We start from the raw sequence: 18,746 nt of genomic DNA on the forward strand, positions 1-18,746 counted from the left end.
CATTTGAAAAATAGAATCTGTCTCATGGGATTGTGAGAATTAACCTTGCAAGTAGTAAGCACTCTGTAAAGGTTCATTCTCTGCTTCTTTGTATCTTCTCTCTGATTTACATTTAGCAAAGACATTTGCATCATCTGATCCTTACAACAGTCCTCACAACCCAAGATAGCTTGGGTATATCCTCATTTGTTGAAGAGGAAAACTAAGGCTAAGAGTCGCTGAGCATAGTACTCAGACTGTCATCCTGCTGATCGAATGGTGTAGTCAAGCTGAAAGCCCAGGTTTCCAAACTTTTGTTCCAGTGCATTTTCTACTCTTTTACACCCACACCTGAGCGCCTAAAATTTTAAATTAGGCTTATCAGCCCCACTGTGCAGAGTTAATATACATCTGCATTTGGGAATGATGTGAAGGAAAAGAGCCAGTGTTTTCATTGGGACATAAATGGAACCATGTAAGATTATTACGGCTTGAAGAAAGGTGTGAGTAAGTATGTAGGGAATGCCCAAGAGGTGCCCTAGCTAGAGTAGGAGACACATGACTAGAAGACACTTACGGTAAACCCTAAGTAAGAGCAGAGGGTGTCTGTGTCCTGAATAGATGTTCTTAGAACCCACTTCAGCCCTTCTTTGATGACGGCATTAACCAGAAATTATTTAGGCTTTGTGATCGTGTTTGTGACTTTTCAACTCTATTCTCATTCTGAGTTGAACTGTTCAGGTGATAATGTGGTACAGTAGAAAGAACACAGCCTTTGTAATCAAACCTCAGGTCAAATGTCAGCACCCTCAGTCCACAGATGTGTAGTCTTGGGCAAGTAACCTAATTTCTCTGAGCTTCTGTTTTCTTATCCACAGGTTAGACATAATAAGTAATATTTAACAATGTAATTATGAAGATTTGGTGGGTTAACAAATATAAAATGCCTTACACCTAGTAGGCACTTGAGAAATATTAGGTCCTTTAAACCTGGCCTTCAATACTTGAGGACATGCAATCTGCTACATCCTCCTAATTGTATTCTGATTTTCTTCATCTAAAGCAGAACTTCCTTAGATTTCTACTAACTGAGCTCATGTTTCTTAGAATTGAATAATTTTCTCTTCCTTGATAGCCTATTATGGGTCTTTCATAATTATTTTTTATGAAATAATATTAAGTGAAAAGAAGTTCCATGTTACACCCAAAATGTAAAAAGGGTCAGTTTTAATTTTCCACTCTCAAGGCTTTAATAGTAAAAAACTTTTTGTCTTAATTATAAAAGTCATTCTCCCTTTCCATAACTAGAAAATGTGTAAGATAGGAAAAGTAATTGCACTGGTTAATAATGGATTATCATTCTTAAAAGAATGGAAGGCATTTCTATAGGAATAATACTCTTTAGAAGAAATATTTATTCTTCCTAAATAGAAACTGATGCCATTATAGTTCAGTGTCATTTTGTGATCTATTACTTACTGGTAAGACAATTGTATTTCCCCAGATTCCTTAACTTCTATTACCTATATCCTTTTAAAAAAACTTGTGAAGATAGATGCCGTGAAATTCATGTTAAAAAATCACACGGTGAGTCTTATTTCCTTTAATTAATGACTAGAGTTTTCCGGGTAGTTTAGGTAAAGCTTAGTAACTTTGGATGCTCTCTTGCTTTCATCAGAGTGAACACTTCCCCTTTCTTGGCATCAGTGACAGTTACAGTCTCAGTGACTTCAGGTGCCGAACAACCTTCTACACAGCCCTCACTCGTCTTCTGATGGTAGATCTAGGTAAGGTTAAGAATTTAAGCTTAATTAATAAGGGGTCAACAGTATACTTGTGTGAATAAAGAAGTGTCATATTTGTGAGTACCACATTTAACTTATTGGAATTTGCCATCTTTGACAGTTATCTACAACTTTCCGAGATTTGAGCATTCACTTGTTAGCATCAGAGCCAAAAGGCAAATTTTTGTATATAAGGTGGTATTTTTCACTTCACATAGTACTTGTATTAACTCTTTACTTCAAAACTGATTTTCTGGGTATCCTTTGATCCATTAATTTTACTGCTACAAAATCAAAGAATAATCGTAAATACAGAAAAGCTTTATAAACAAGGATTTTCTTTGTAATGGCATTTAATCTAGAAAAAAAATGGCAATGATGTAAATGTCCAACAACAGGGAATTATAAAATTATGGCATATCTACTTACTTGATGGAATAGTCTGTAGTCATTAAAAATTATGACTTGAAGACAAAGTAATACATGAAGTTTTATGATATAATATTAAGCAAAAACGTAAGGTATTGAACTGTGCAAATGATTATGAGCATGCCCATTGGGAGGGAAAAAACAGTGCGTCAAAAAAAAAGCTTCAATGAAATTCTTCAAAAATGTTAAATGTTGTCTTTGAGTAGTGCACTATAGGTGACTTTTCCTCATTTCTGGTTATTTGAAATTTTCCTTACTGTATTACTTTTCTAATGGGAAAAATTAACTTGTTTTTGTTTCATTGAAAAGCTGAAGTTAGCCAGAAGTATCCACAGGTAGATAGCGAGCTACCTTAAGATGGGCACTTAGGCCTCTCTGTGTTGAGCACGTTATGCTGGATTCCCATTTTCCCCCATGTTTGGATACTGCAGGTTAAATTAATCGGTTTATAGACATATGAGAGAATTCAATCAATGACGATATGATATCACCCTTTGAAAATATAAGACTGACGATACTTTTTCTTCCTTTCTCTTGCAATGTATTAACTGATCTGTCAACTGAAACATGAATTTTTTTTAAACATGATCATACATAAGGACAAGGGATAAATAGTTTCATTTTGTATGTAAAAGGCATTGACCCTTGTAATGGAAAGGTGGCTAAAGCCTTCTCTGCTCCATATGTATGTTACTTTCATGCATTTCAACAGAATAAATCACCAGAAAGACAAACAGCCAAAAGTTGCGAAAAATACAACAAGAATGACTAAGGAGCTTAGTGGGATTGATTTCTAAAGAAAGATTAAAAGAACCATGTGTGTAAAACTTGGCCAAGTGACAAGTAGGGCTTGAGGCAAAGAAAACTGTCTATAAATATTTGAAGAGTGTAAACCAGGCGTGCAGAACCCAATCATCTGCTACCGTAGGCAAATGGAGGACCTGAGTGACAGCCTTGCGTGCTGCACACTGGCCTGTATTACCCCTCAGCTGCTGCCTTGGAGAGCAGAAGAGCAGCCCAGACTCTTTGTCATCGTCCCCCACAATCATTTAGAGAGCACCCTGTGCTGAGGTCTGAGGGCAAGACAAAGACCAGTCAGGCATACTGGCCCCTGCCCTCAAGGAGCTAGCCTTCTTGCTTTCCCTGTTGTCCAAGCATTAAAGGAGATAGTAACACCCTTGTCTAGACTTAATTTGTTTCCTAAGCCTTAAAAATGCTCTTTTAATGACCTGTCAAACAGAGTGAAAGAAGCAGGGAGACCAAAGTTAAACAGAACTAGCTAAAGGAAATTTCCTAGAAGGAGGTTCATGTCACGCACGTCTTCAGGACCTGGAAATGGAATGAGTCAAGATCCTTTTTTGTATGGCCGTTATGGACAAAAGAACCCCTCATAAATCTGTGGTAGCTTAAACAACAGGATAGCACTGTCAGTATTCACAGCACTACTGCATTTATCTTTGCATTGTTAATTGATAGTCATGATGATGGCCAGAAAGACCCTGCATTGCACGCTGCCTTTTTGAAGACTACATTTATTTAGTATTGCTTAATGTAAACTGTGAGGTATGAGAAACTGAAGTAAAAATATATAATTGAATAATACGGTCTTACTAGGTTTCACACGATTTGATTCCTTTGAAATACTTAACCCAAGGACATATAAAGTATAAATTGAAATTTTTTGGTTCAGAGGGTTTTTTTAAAGGTAAATATCTGTTACACCGAAAGCAGTTTTTAGATACCTTGGGAAAAAGGAAAGACAGGCTGTGTGGGAGTACCTGGTACATGGTAGATGCTCCATGTAAGTAAATCGAATCTGGGAATAGATAAAATGAAAAACAATAGCAGCTACACTCATGGAACTTGTACATAGTTTGAAAAGAAACTTTTTTATTTATTAGTGTTTTTCACTTTTAAAAATAATTAAACGTGTATGACAAGCATCAAGTGATGATTTGTGGTATATGTTATCAGAGAGCTTCCTTCCCCTGTTACAAACCAGAGTTGCTCTTCTTCCCAAAATATGTTGAGCTCCTTTAGGGTGTAGACTTTGCCTTCTTCATATTTTCTAGTACCAATCTCAGTATCTCTACATTGTAGGTGCTCAGTTAGTATTTGGCGAATGAATGACACACAAGTATACTGTAACCAGAATGCCATAATCATGGCTCCCGAAATCAGCTCAGCCTGCTGTGTTCTCTCTGGGAGTAGTCTGATCATTGGACTCTCCAAGACAAAACAAACCAAGTGGCTGATTACTTTCGCAAGTGATTAGCTACACTTGGACACTCTTGTGCTCGATTAGTCACTTGTTGCCCTCTGTTCAAGTTATTACTTTACAGACAATCATTTGTTGAGTGCTGCTGAACACAGTTTTATTATTTGAAGCCTTGTCTCGCAAACTAGATTGACTGGATGTTGCTGTCAGAATTCCTATATGGATGGCTCTGTACTTTTCTATTGGATGTTCACTGTCATGGAAACAAGGAAAGAAGAGGTAGTGATGTTGTCAAAAGAAGCACAGACCCATGTATTAAGGGAGAGAAATACTAGATCATGAGAATTCTTCTCAAATTAAACAGAAAAATTTGAAGAGGAACTTTTTATATCAGTGATTTTTTTGGGGGGGGTAAGAATCACATAGAAAAAACACCTAACCAACCTGCTTGCAAAAGCATTGGATATGATTCTTAGATTGAAATATAAAGCATATTCTAATTGAATCCTACAAAAGAAATTGAATATGCTTTGTGTATAAGCCCTGCACATTGGAGTGATTAAAAAAGGTGAAGAAATTGGGTGTCACATTAATTGATATTTACTTTGAAATGCATTTTGGTTTCTATTCAATAATTTGTACTTTGTGTGAATTTAATTAGGGGCTATGTGCCCCAGGTTGTATTTCAGATTAAAATGGGGGGAGGGTGTTGACAATGAACAGTTGTACCACTTTATCAAATTGCTCCTTGGCTAAACTAGACGAAATGTTCACTTGTCTTGATTACTTGATTACTTGAATTGAAAGCATTTCATCGTCAGAATGATGATGTTTCATGTTGGCCACGTATTTTAAGAAATTATAAAAATTAATGCAGGGCTTCCCTGGTGGTGCAGTGGTTAAGAATCCGCCTGCCAATGCAGGGGACACGGGTTCGAGCCCTGGTCCGGGAAGATCCCACATGCCGCGGAGCAGCTAAGGCCGTGCGCGACAACTACTGAGCCTGCGCTCTAGAGCCCGCGAGCCACAACTACTGAAGCCCACATGCCTAGAGCCCATGCTCTGCAGCAAGAGAAGCCACCGCAATGAGAAGCCCGCGCACCGCAACGAAGAGTAGCCCCCGCTCACCGCAACTAGAGAAGAGCCTGCACGCAGAAACAAAGACCCAACGCAGCCAAAAATAAAAATAAATAAATTTTTTAAAAAAGAGAGAGAGTGAAAGAAAAAAAAATTAACGCAAAAAACTCCCTTCACGAGATAGCATACGTACAGAAGAAAATAGTAACTGACCAAGAATCACTTAAAGTTCCCAAGGTTATTTTTAAGTTAACTTTGTCGATCTAATAAACGAAAGGAAAGATAATATTACCCAAGTCAGTAAATGGCGAACCTCCAGGGAGCTGTTCAGTGTAAAATACTTGAGTAAATAAAAACCTTCTATTTTGTTTAATTTGAATGGAGGTGAATTCAGTTGACAAATATTGCAGAGGGGAAGTGTGGGAAAGAGATACAACAAAGGATTTTGTTTTGTAGAGAACTAAATATTGTTAGTTGCAAATTAAGTTTTTACCAACCACAGATTTAGAATTGCTCGGTGTCATAGTTTATTTTCCTTGGACATTTTATGATTGCACCTTATCTTGAACTACTCAGATGAGAAGCATGTTGATGGGATCTGAGTAGTACCTTCCTCAGATATTCAAACTCTAACAAGCAGTCATACTTTTAATGATCACGGGGATACTAATATTAAAATGGTGTTTATAGACATTAAGAGAGAGTTCTCTCTTTAGGGATGAAGGTAGCATAGTATCCATCTACCTTTGTGGCTTATAATTGGTAATTGGCACCTGAAGATATCTAGCTTAAATTTGAAAAATTTTAAATAGCAAGTAAATGACTTGAATAAAAAGGGAAGAGTATTTTAGAAATAGCTACTAAAGACAGAAGTAAAAATACACTGAGGAAAGAAACTTTTCCTTTTCTTTATTAATAATAACATTTGTTTACAAAGTTACAGTTTGCAGACCACTTTGACATACATTTTCCTATTTGATCTTCAGGACAGCCCACATGAAATAGGTATTATTGCATTGTTTATCCGTTAGAAAAGTGAAGTACAGAGATTAAATGACTTGCCGAAGGTCAGTCATATAACTTGTAGTCCTCTGACCACATATTCTCATTCACTTTTGCTAAACTGTTACTTTGCCTTTCACATTCTCAGTCAATTAGGCAGTGTAACTTTTTCTTCTTCATTTTTATTTGAACTATTTGGACTGAATGATTGATTTGAGGTTCGGGGGCAGTGAGAAGAAGGGAGAAGGGATTACTTTCCAAACTTCTATCAAACAGATAAGATTCATGTTTATTATTTGTATATTACAGTTCTATGGTCAGTGAAAGTCAAATGTAGTTTTTGAAATTTGTTCTTATGTCTAATAATTGGCTAAAGCATATTTCTTCTCATGGAAAAAATAACACAGAGGTAGATATCCCAGGAGGATTTAGAAAGTGAGAAGCTTTCTCAGAAATAGCTGATGTTCTGATAAATAGGAAGAATACATCAATATATCACCTGTGTCCATGACTTGGCACAGACTATCTGGAAAATAGACATTTGGTGGGAGGAGGGGAAGTGGGCAATAGGGGTAAAAAAGCAGCTGGAAATGTTTAGAATCTATAATGAGATAATTAAGACTAATTAGCTGGCCCTGTAGGCAGAAAGCAGCCCATTAAGTCCAGATCCAGTGTTAATAACTCACCTGGTTTTGAGGGTAGAGAGTCCAGAGCACCCCAGGGAATGAGATGCTTCAGGGATGAAACTTTGAGGATAGGTTTGCTAGAAAAGGAGTGAGTAGTCTGCAGTAGGCAGTGTATTTTTCTTCTGGGAACTAAAATAAACATTCTGGTTCCCTAGGGAGAGGAATTAAAGGGCGCCTCAGTTTTCTCATCTGTTAAATGGAGATACCTACTTTGAAGAGCTGTCATTGTGGCTTAAATAAGATAAACGTGTGTGAAAGGGCCTGGAACAATTCTTTTCACAAAACAAGTACTCAGTATGTGTTAATCATGACAGATATTTTATTAAATGCACTGTTAGGGGCACTGACTGACACTGGGTCCTCAAAATGAGGCAGATCCAATACCCTTTATGCAGCTACTCTACCTTTAGAACTTGGGCTATTATTTTCCTATAGAAGCAAAGAGCTGATGACACTTCCTGACTGATACTAAAACATCTTGCCCTGCCCAAAACCATAAGTTATTTCAAAGCCAGCTAAAACTCCTAGGCAGTTTAGAGGGAAACTGAAATGAAAACCAAATTTGGGCCCAAGTTAAATCTAGCTATGCACATTTATCAAGGCTTTTTCTAATAGAACTTTATTTATTTTTATTTTTGGCTGCGTTGGGTCTTTGTTGCTGAGCTTGGGCTTTCTCTACTTGCGGCGAGCGGGGGCTACTCTTTGTTGCGGTGCGCAGGCTTCTCACTGTGGTGGCTTCTCTTGTTGCAGAGCACAGGCTCCGGAAGCGCAGGCTCAGCGGCCATGGCTCACGGGCCCAGCCACACCACGGCATGTGGGATCTTCCCGGACCGGGGCTCGAACCCGTGTCCCCTGCATTAGCAGGTGGATTCTTAACCACTGCACCACCAGGGAAGCCCCTCTAATAGAACTTCAGAAGTGCTATCCTAATAAAGTGCTGGGGAACAGCAGATGATATGGGCCTAGACCTACAGAAGTCACTGGCTCTTACGAGATTACCCACTGGTACTTAGTTTTAAACGGGTTACAGTTGTCCCTCAGTATACACAGGGGCTCAGTTCCAGGACACCCCACCCCCCCATACCAAAAGTTGCATTTGCTCAAGTCCTTATGTAAAATGTCATAGTTTGCAAATAACCTACACACATCCCTCCCGTATACTTTCAGTCATCTCTAGATTAATTATAATACCTAATACCATGTAAATGCTAGGTACATAGTTGCCAGCCATGGCAAATTCAAGTTTTGCTTTTTGGAACTTTCTAGAATTTTTTTCCTAAATATTTCTGGTCTCTGGTAGGTTGAATCTGAGGATGCGGAACTTATGGATATGGAGGGTCAGCTGTATTTTCTTCACTGACTGTCTGTGTATCTCCTTGTTTGCCTCTCTTAATTCTCATTAAGAGCTTCATGGCATTAGACCTGCTCTTTATTGATGTATTAGTTTCCTATTACTATTTTAACAAATTACCACAAACTTAATGGCTTAAATATTACAAATTTATTATTTTGTAATTCTGGAGGTCAGAAGTCCCAAATGGGTCTCATTGGGCTAAAATCAAGGTATTAGCAGGGCAGTGTTCCTTTCTGGAGGCTCTGAGGAAGAATCTGTTCGCTTGCCTTTTGCAACTTAGAGGTTACCTGCTTTCCTTGGCTCATGGCCCCCTTTTCCAAGATTGATCAAATTCTTCTCATGCTGCCATCTCCGATTTTCCCCTTCTGCTTCTCTCTAACACTTTCACGGACCTTGAGATTACATTGGACCCACCTTGATAACCCAGAATAATCTAATATTTTTAAGTCAGTTGATTGCAACCTTAATTCTCCTTTGTCATATAACCTAGCATACTCACAGATTCCAAGGATTAGGATGTAGACATCTTTGGGGGGCCATTATTCAGCCTACTACATTATTCAGCCTACTACTACCTATTACTAATACCAAACTATTTCACACAATACATATCATACAATAATTCCTCAGTAACTGTTGGCTACCATCATTTATTACTACTTGCTTCTCCTTGGCCACTCCCCAAACCCCCCAGCAACCCAGCTGCAATTTGCATTTGAATTTGAAGAAATGAGAAATTGCACTGTTTACATTTAAGGGGGGGAGGTGGGAAGCAAACCCAGATTTTTGGTGGTGGTGGTTTTGTGGGGGCGGTGACATTCTCATACCATAAAATTCATCCTGTGAAAGTGTATAATTCAGTGGTATTTAGAATATTCACAGGGTGTGCAACTGTCACCATTATCTGATTCCATAATATGTTCATCACCCCAGAAAGAAAGCCTGTACCTTAAAGTAGTCGCTCCTCATTACCCCTACCCCCAGCTCCTGGCAGCCACTAATCTACCATCTGTCTCTATGGATTTGCCCATTCTAGACATTTAGTGTGAGTGGAATCATATAATATGTGACCTTTGTATCTGGCTTCTTTCGTGTACCATAATGTTTTTGAGGCTTATCCATATTTTAGCATACATCAGTACTTCATTCCGTTTTTTGGCTGGCTCATATTCCATTGTACGGATATACCACATTTTGTTTATCCATTTATCAGTTGATGAACAGTTGGGTTGTTTCCACCTTTTGGCTATTAGGATAATGGTGCTCTGAGCAGTCGTATGCTAAGTTTTTGTATGGACGTATGCTTTCAGTTCTCTTGGGCATATACCTAGGAATAAAATTGCTGGGTCATATGACAACTCTGTGTTTCACTTTTTGACTAACTACCAAACTGTTGTCCACAGTGGCTGCATCATACTATATCGGCTTCACCATTATACATTCCCACCAACCTAGATTTTAAGTTATACAAAATAACAAGTGAAGTGGCCTACAAATAAACTATCTGAGAGCCAACATACTAAAATAGTTACTATTTGTATTTTAATGTGACTTCTCTGAAGGAAAAAGAATTGAAATTCATAAAATGAATAACTTTTCTGTTGAATCAGATCCTCAGAAATCCAGTAGAGGGGATTTAGCTTTGGGTCTTCCCTAAAAGCTGATGTCAGTTACAGATTGGCACTTGCCCTTGGCGCTTGCGGTCTACCTCTGCAAGGATTAAATCATGCTGCAGCATGCTGACTTTCAGCAGCCCCCAAAAGGAGCTCAGGGCAGAGAGCAGAGATGAGGCGCTCTGGGAAAAACTGGCAGAACAGCTCTTCAGATAGTTAGATATTTTCAGGAGCCGACTTTATGAGCCCAATTCTTGTATCTCCTCATATCTAGAAAAAGCACTAAGATCCTTCATGGTGACATCTGCTCCTTGTGACTAGCAGTAACCTTCACAAGACTAGCAGAAACCTTCTGCAAAAAATATGCGCTTGATTGCATGTACTCCCCCTTCACCCAAATCACATGTATACTGACCTTCTCCCCAGCCTCTTTAGGGCAGTTTCTCAGAGCTATCTGAAATGCTGTCTCCCAGACTGTAGGCCTCATTTTGCCCCAGATAAAACATAACTCGCGATTCTCATGTTGTGCATTTTTTTAAGTCGACACTGAGGAATATTATTTTTATCTATGCATGACTGAGAACTTAGGATGTTACGTTAGTATTTACTTTCTGATGCCAATGAAAATAGTAGCCTATAAATTGGCACTTCACCCTCAAATTATACTGGTGTCTGGGCCCTCGTCTTGTTAGAAAAAAAAACTGGCAGCTTCCATTATTATTCATAAAATGATCACATGTAGATTTGGCATACTAAATATAATATATGACTGCATACTTGAATGTAAAGTCGTAAGAGCTCATGTTTTCTCTTTTCGTATCAGAAACAGTAAATGATACCTCCATGGGTAATACAAATGAGGAAAAAAGCCTTAATAGATGTTGTATAAAGTTGCATGAGGTTAAAAAAAAAAATGACCAGTTTTCTAGCTTAGATGATACAACATATCACATTGCAATAATAGGAACAGTGCTAACTGAAACATAAACGTTTCTATAGGAATAATGCAGCAGTGTCTCTCGTTTGCCTACCTTAAACTCAAGTGATTGCTGAGAAATTCCTTTCTCCTCACCAGAACCAAGCTAATTGTTCTTCACCCTCTTCTGACTTCATGCAACTGCAAAGTCGAGATTTTGTGACCCTGACTTCCATCCCTACCTCTGACACCTTCCACCCCATCAGAGACATGGGGGGAGGAACATGAAGTTGGGGGGTAAAGCAGAACTAATTGGAGACCCTGGTTCACTGACATTTACCAGGCAGAGGATGCTGGACAAACTACTTAACTCCTTCAACCTCTCTGTTCACATGTAAAATGAAGGAAATCATCATACTAGTTTACAGCATTGTTGTGACTGGTAATGACTTACAACAGTGCTTTGAAGGTAGTAAGAGCTACATAGGTGTTTGTTAAGTAAATTAAGTACCACTTTCATTGACTGCACATAACAAGTACTCAAGAAATAACTACTGTTATTCAGTCACTACACAAATATTACTTGACCACCAGACCCTCCTCTAGGCACTGGGGATACAGTCGTGATCAAGACAGACCAAGTTCCTTCTCCAAGGAGCTTACATTCTAGTAGGAAAGACAATGAATAAATATGTAAATTAATAGCCAGTCATAGTAAGTCCCATAAGAACAGTGAAGTAGTTTATGGGGTGGGAAAGTAGGTGAGGGGGGAGGGCACACACTGTGGTACTGTTTTAGAGTGGTCAGTGAAGTCCTTTCTGAGGAAGTGACATTTAAGTAGAATTGCCGCTCACCTCGCTTTCTTTAGTATTTGCTCCTTGACTTCTCCCTTCACATTTCACATTTTGGTGGCTTTCTCTTGTGCTCCTGATGTCCCTATTTGCCTCAAAATTTGATTGAGGAAAGAGATGGAATCAGGAAGTTTTTCTGATCTGTAGCTCAATATACTAAGGAAGGGTTTAAATGTTCAAGTTCTGAGTTTGTCTTTGTTCTGAGTAAACATCCTTGCCTTGCTCCCAGAGGAAGGGTATTGGGCTGGCAACCTCGTGGTCACATTTTATTTGACCACCATAATCACCTCTGTTAAGTTCATGTTAAACTCAAAACAACAAAAATGCTCCTGGCTATCATTTATTAAGTGCCAGACACTGAGCAAGGGGGCTTACAAGTGTTTTGTCATTTAATCCTCACAGCTAACTTTATGAAGTAAATATTATGTCTCTTAATTACAGATGAGTGAAGAGACTTTATCCAAAAGCAGACAGCTAATAGTAGCAGAACCAGGATTCAAGCATAGAACTTTCAAAGCATCCACTCTCTCTAGCACCCTTATCTGCCTGCAGTGATCATTATCACTGTTCTCATTAATTCCATACTAGAAGAGTAAGATTACATGGTTTAAAATATAATGTATTATATATTTAAGGATTTGATGTTTGCTTCAGTTAGTAATTTTTCTATATTAGGTATTAAGAAAATACGGTAATTTTAAAATTTACCTTTAATTGAACAACTACTTTTCATTCAAATACAGTATTTCCCTAATATGTACCAGGCACTGTTCTAGGTGCATCATCTATTTTTCCTGTATATACATTTAATATACACTATAATCCTCAAAAGATAGATATTTATCCTTATTTTATAGATGAGAAAACTGAGACACAAAGTGATCAGCTAAGTATCCAAAGTTAAACAGTACATGATGGAGCCAGACACTGGGTCTGTTTATTGCAGGGGCTTAACCTACATCATTCTCCTTCACAGAGAAATGAAAAGATGCAGTCTCGGTTCTCCAGAAGCAAAGCCAAAGATACCATCAGTGTAGGCTGATAGATGTAATAATTTACATATACATGTTACAAATTTTATCTCATTTAATCTCCACAGTAAGCTATATCAAATGGTGGTAGTGGCAGAATGATATAGGTGGTATTATTAAGTGTTAGTATTAGCTACCTGCTACAGTATCTGCCATTCACAGCAGACTGATACATGCTATCTAAAGGATCAGACAAAGGTGAAGAATCAGACAAGATGCTGTGAGAACCCAAAGGGAGAAGGGGAATACTTGCAGTAGGATCTTAGTACTTGAAGGGGAGCTTAGCTCAGACATTAAGAAAGCTATCATTTGACCTGGGCTTTGAAAAAGAAAACTGGCTCCTATAAAGGTCTCTAATGTTATCCCCAGTTGACAGAGGGTGTATCTAAGAGGAGTAACTTGGTCGCATAGCTAGTTGACAGGGCAGGGCTTATAATTTGGAGTCAGACGTACTACCATTGCACCACGAGGTCACTATAATTTGGTTTACCTTCCCCTTCACCTAGCACCCTGATCCTTGTGTCGAACAGCATACTAGGAAAGACTCATTGGCCTTTTGACATCTCTTTCTGAAGAAAGCTGAGTCCCTGAATCTGTTGGACTCCAGAAACAAAGTATGTAAGGTTAAAGGGAAAAGAGAAGTCACAAGAGATCAGGGTCAGCCAGATCAGCCACTCCTTAAGAGTCAAAAGATCCTGAATCTGCCATTGATTTTCTGTGTATGTGGCCTTGGACCTCGCTCTCCTTATCTGCAGAATAATATATAGGCCAGTGTTTCTCAAACATTTGCATGCATCTGAGTTACCTGGAAGGCTTCTTAAAACAAAAATTGCTGGATCTGGGATGAAACCTGGGTTTTTGTATCTAACATGTTCCCAGGTAATGCTGATGCTGCTAGATCAAGGACCAAACTTTGAGAACCACTGATCTCTTCTCTGAGATCTTATTTCCTCTCTAATTCTCTACTTAAAAACTGCTAGCATAGAAATCAGGAGGTCTGGACAGTATAGTTACACCTCCACTAAGTATGCTACCTTGAGCAGTCGCTTAACGTTTCTCCGCCTGTTTCTCCATCAGTAAAGTGGGACTCACAATTCCCTGTGGCATAGGATGAATGAGAAAACTTTCTCATTTGAAGGAAACCCCTTTTGAAAAGGATAAATTACCTTTTTGTGTAAATTGTGTAACATATCCATTTGTTAAATGAAGATTCTACCTTCAAAGTGAAAAAACAATAGAAAATGTCTCTTTTCCCTTTTTTATATAAAGAAAAAGAAGCTTATTGCAAAAGGAAGTGTACTCAATGGAGAATGTACTTAAAATCCAAATGACCCATGAGGGACCCCATCCCGTTTGGAGATAAAAGTTTCCCTGACATCCGTTTAACAAATTAATAAAAAAAGAACATAAATAAAAGAGAATAATAACTTAGGGCTATCTGGGCACCTGAGTCTGTGAGCCCTTTAGGGCCTTGGCACCTAAAGAGAAAGGGAAAAAAGATCCTGTTCTCTGAGGCTTTGAAAGTGCCTTTCCTTGAGGCATTAGGGAAGCTCTGGGGGCCCTAAGAGCTGAAGGGCTGAGAAGCCTGGGGCATGAGTCTATTTGATCCAATAAAGAGCCAGGAAAAAAAATGGCTGGTAAGTAATTTTGCTATTTCATTTGGTGCAAAAGAGAAGGCAAAACACCAGAATATTCAATGAGCCAAAGCACAAAATGTGGTATGGATGTGAATGCAGGCTGACCCCTTCTCAAGAACATTTCTAAGCCTGAATGAAGCACTCACTGTGGAGGCTAATGGACAATAGCACGCATCTTAAAGCGTAATGACCCTTTTGTTTTTCTGATAGGCGAAGATGAGGACGAATTTGAGAATTTCATGCTGCCTCTTACAGTCTCTTTTGAAACAGTGTTACAGATATTCAATAACAACTTTAAACAAGAAGATGTAAAGGTGGGTTTGTTTCCGAACATGAGAAAAGATGATTTTGTTCATTCTAGGATGTATAGATTCAGAAAAAGGTCTGCATATTTGTGTGTGCTTTGTGCTTCATCAATCTTAATTTCCCAATTGCATGTGTCTTTGAGTTGTACTTTTCATACAAGTACTTTTCTAGTTTCTTATACAAATGGACTTTGAGGTTATCGAATGATTTCGGAGAGCTTATGATTAGATGATGCATTTGTCTCTCGTGGCAATATCTTTTAAAAGAACATTTCTCGTGGGTACACCACTTTAAACGTCCCTATTCCCTCATCTACCCCACACTATGTGTTTCAACATATTTATATGGAGGAATGCACAAATGTACACATGCTAAAATACTACATCTCTAAATATTTTTAAACAAGAATTTGTATAAATCAAGACTTTATTAAATGGCTAGGCATATATGTATAAATAGGAGCTGGTCTTGAAGTATTGCATTCTTAAACTGAACAAAGTGATTAGGGTAACTGATAGCTAAATAAGGTTTTTATGTGCCTGTGGGAGCCATATTAGGATTGATTTGACAAGTCAGTTCAGCTGTGGCAACAGTCATAATATCTAAGACAACATTATGTTTTATTAGTAAAATCCTTAAGTGTAGCAAGCTGTTTGTGACAAAACAGCCCCATATTTTAATATGGGGGATGGGGAGCACAAGATCTGCTAAATAGGAATAACATCTTCTGAAATTCTGATGTATCAGGGCTGTATTAAATAGATTGACACTGGTTATTATTCTTAAAAGACTAATAAATATATACCGAAAATGTAGGCACCTTTGTTGGTGATACTTGAGTCATGTTTTATTGTTATTTGAAATGTGTTGAAAATATTGACGGTCATTTTGCATGGCTCCTCTTCTCTCTACCAAAAAAAAAAAAAAAATTAGCAGTAAGAAGCCAAATAGAAGAATGATGGCCTTTGGTGATTATTTAGTGTAATTCTTGTACTAAAAAATAATTAACTAAATACTGTACCTTTTATTTTGACATAGAGTTTTTGAAATGCATGTTTATCAACATGCAATAGTCATAGAATTTTTAAAACCGAAAAAGGATCTTAGAGATTTTCTTTGTGTTTATAGTGTTGCTGAAATTCTTCACCAGAGTTTCTACTCAGGTTAGCTATATTTTTTAGATGTCTCCCAAATATTTTTAATGACCAGAAAAATCTTTGCAACTTTAAGGTGGTTATTGCTGCCCTTTATATCAAAAAGAAGCCGTGAGGTTGAAAAACACTATCTTTATAAAAATTACATTTGTCTCATTTGAAGATTTCATTATACTCCAAGCCCGTTTTGATGTAATCCCATCTAGTTTGATAGAAACCATCTTCCTAGAGTCATTTTTAATGGAGTTCCTGTGATATATCCCTAAACCAGCAAGTTCTTAACGACCCTGGAAAGTGACTGCTTGATTACACTTTAACGGTATTTGCAAATAAAATCACAAGTAATTAAGGGGAAATCTCCAGGCTTTTGAGCAAGTTTGATGCATGATAACTGCCTGATTCAGCTTCATCTAGAGTAATGCTGTGTAGGCAACAGCTACTGAGATCAATAGCAACGTAATGATAGTGGCAGAATTAAGTGAGTAACCTGAGAACTGTGCCTCAGAATGCATGCAGCTGCCACGAACCAAGGCCACACAGTGCACTCCGTGCTTCCGTCCTAAATGTTCATCAAAAGACGCCCTGCAGGAAAATGGAGTTAGATGCTCTTTATTGCTGATCGTGTCTCTTGCCACATTTATCAGGGAAATTGGATTAGCAGTTGGCAGCTGCAGGTAGACAAGATTCTGCAGTGATTAAATATGCAGCTTGGCTGCATTTGTTGTGACAGACCTTTAGTAAATTCTACTGTAAGCACCATCTGTCTAATTTGTATAAAGAAAACTTGGTGCTTTAAGCTACCGATAAAGAACTAAATCTGTTGCTTTATCATAAACAAAACTTTTGCAGTAAATGCTTTTAAATGTAATTTATTAGGTTAAGCCTATTTTTCTATCATGATGAATAAATAATACATGCAGAAGTGCTTTCAGGTACTTCATTTTGCAAGTACTAGAGATAAAAACAGTTCTGTTTTGTTCTTCAATGAAGTATTCAGTATTCCAATCCACAGGAGGTAATGCCGTTAAAATATCTCTATGAAAATGCTGCAGGACTGCCAAATTCATTTAATTTGCAACCCTTACCAGGATTTTCTAACTGCCTACTTATTGATAGATATTTTTCAAATGCGGATTTCAGGATAAACATAAGCATTAAGGACCTACACTGCCAAATTGAAATATGGTTGTGAGAGAAGGAAATGCTGTAAAACTCTTAAATTTACAGCTTTGTTTTCTTACTTAGTCCTAATAAAATTGAAGAGAACATTGAATTTTTGTCTTGGGTTTCTCTTTTCAAAGGAAAGGGAAAAAGAAAGAAATTGCTCTGACAAACCCTGGCTCTAAAGCGTTAGTTCACAGTACGTGTTTCCCCCCTGTGATTGTACCCATAGTAAAATATAGTCCAGTACTCTGACTCCCCATGCATCATTTTTGTTTTGGCCATGACGTCATCAGTTTTAAGGGAAATGAATGAAAACTTCTAGGAGGAAGAGGAGCAGTTAAATAGGAACCTGCTATCTTTAGTCCCTTCGTAAAAACTCCACAATGTTAAATTATTTAAAATCCTAGATTTTCAGCATGCGCACATTAAAAGTTTTCGCACTAAGTGCCAAATGTTGCAAACAGCACTTTAACAGAATGATTTTGCTTTGATCCCTGTAGCAGTTCCTGAATAATTTATCACAGGTTATTGCCTTAATTCTGGAGAGGGATAGAGCAATAAAGGCAGATGAAAACACTCCAGTTGAAACACCTTGGGGCCTGCTCATTCCTCTGACACGGCTCTTTTGTTGGAACTATTTAGAGGTTATTAAGATGTGTCTCCAGAATTAAGAGTATGCTGTAAGGATGAAGACAGCCATCTTAATTCTAAAGACAAAGCACAATGACCCTTCACCTTCTTTTTCTTTGTTGTTATTATATAGTAGAATTATGAGGATAATATTATAGCTGCCCCCAGTAGTGCCACTACAGTAAAGGGTCTGTCAGACTTTCCATTAGAAACCCTGTTTTGGAGGTCAGGGTGGAAGGAGCCGCATTTCAACTGTTTCCCAGCCCATCCGTCTCACACTTGGCACACAGACGGCCGTTCACCATGCAGGAGACTGCAGCACCCAGCAGTTTCTCCTTGAACTATCCAAAAAAGGAATCCTTAGGATTAGATACCCCAGACCTGCCCACTCCCCCAAACAGCCTCACTTTATAAGGACCTCTCATTTTTCAGATCAGTCAAGTGTTGACTAACTGTAGGAGAAAGGCAACTTTTGAAACAAACCTCTTTGTACTGTTTTAAGTGAGATGGTAAATTGTGGCTCTTCCTCCCCTAAATTTCAGATCATCCCTTGATCTCTGAGATTGTTTGATAGCCTGGGTGAGCTCCTTGTTAACAGTTTTCCTGGTCTCGTACCAGAACTGGGTATCTTTTGACTGTCAAGAAAGTACTTCCTTAGTGTTGTCTGAGTGTCTGTATAGATTATTACAGTACTCTTGCTGCTTTGAGATAAAAGATTGAGCGTGAGAGATCTGTTTCTCACATTAACACTGCATTTTCCTGCTCAGTCGAATCTTTTGAAAACATATTTAGTTATTATATTGTCATATGCTTCCTCTGCTTTGGAGTAACATTTTCTAAAATGGATATAATTTCATAGATTTGAGTCAGTTAGAGCCCTTCTGTTAACTTGGTGTCTCTTAAGAAAAAAATTTG

The 18,746-nt window shown here is 38.1% G+C and overlaps 1 protein-coding gene across 3 annotated transcripts in view; it reads left to right on the plus strand.

The window, feature by feature from the left end:
• Nucleotides 1-18,746, plus strand: part of RANBP17 (RAN binding protein 17) — a 315,657-nt gene that overhangs the window by 228,119 nt on the left and 68,792 nt on the right. For all 3 annotated transcript variants that reach the window (XM_022595127.3, XM_022595128.3, XM_022595131.3), the window contains 3 exons: nt 1,503-1,566; nt 1,658-1,766; nt 14,788-14,891. In XM_022595127.3, coding sequence (XP_022450835.2) covers nt 1,503-1,566; nt 1,658-1,766; nt 14,788-14,891 — 277 coding nt within the window. The remainder of the gene's footprint in view (nt 1-1,502; nt 1,567-1,657; nt 1,767-14,787; nt 14,892-18,746) is intronic.

Source organism: Delphinapterus leucas, chromosome 3 (assembly GCF_059928025.1).
Source record: "Delphinapterus leucas isolate spDelLeu-1000000601 "Yukka" chromosome 3, BTC_Dleu_Yukka2, whole genome shotgun sequence".
Taxonomy (NCBI): domain Eukaryota; kingdom Metazoa; phylum Chordata; class Mammalia; order Artiodactyla; family Monodontidae; genus Delphinapterus; species Delphinapterus leucas.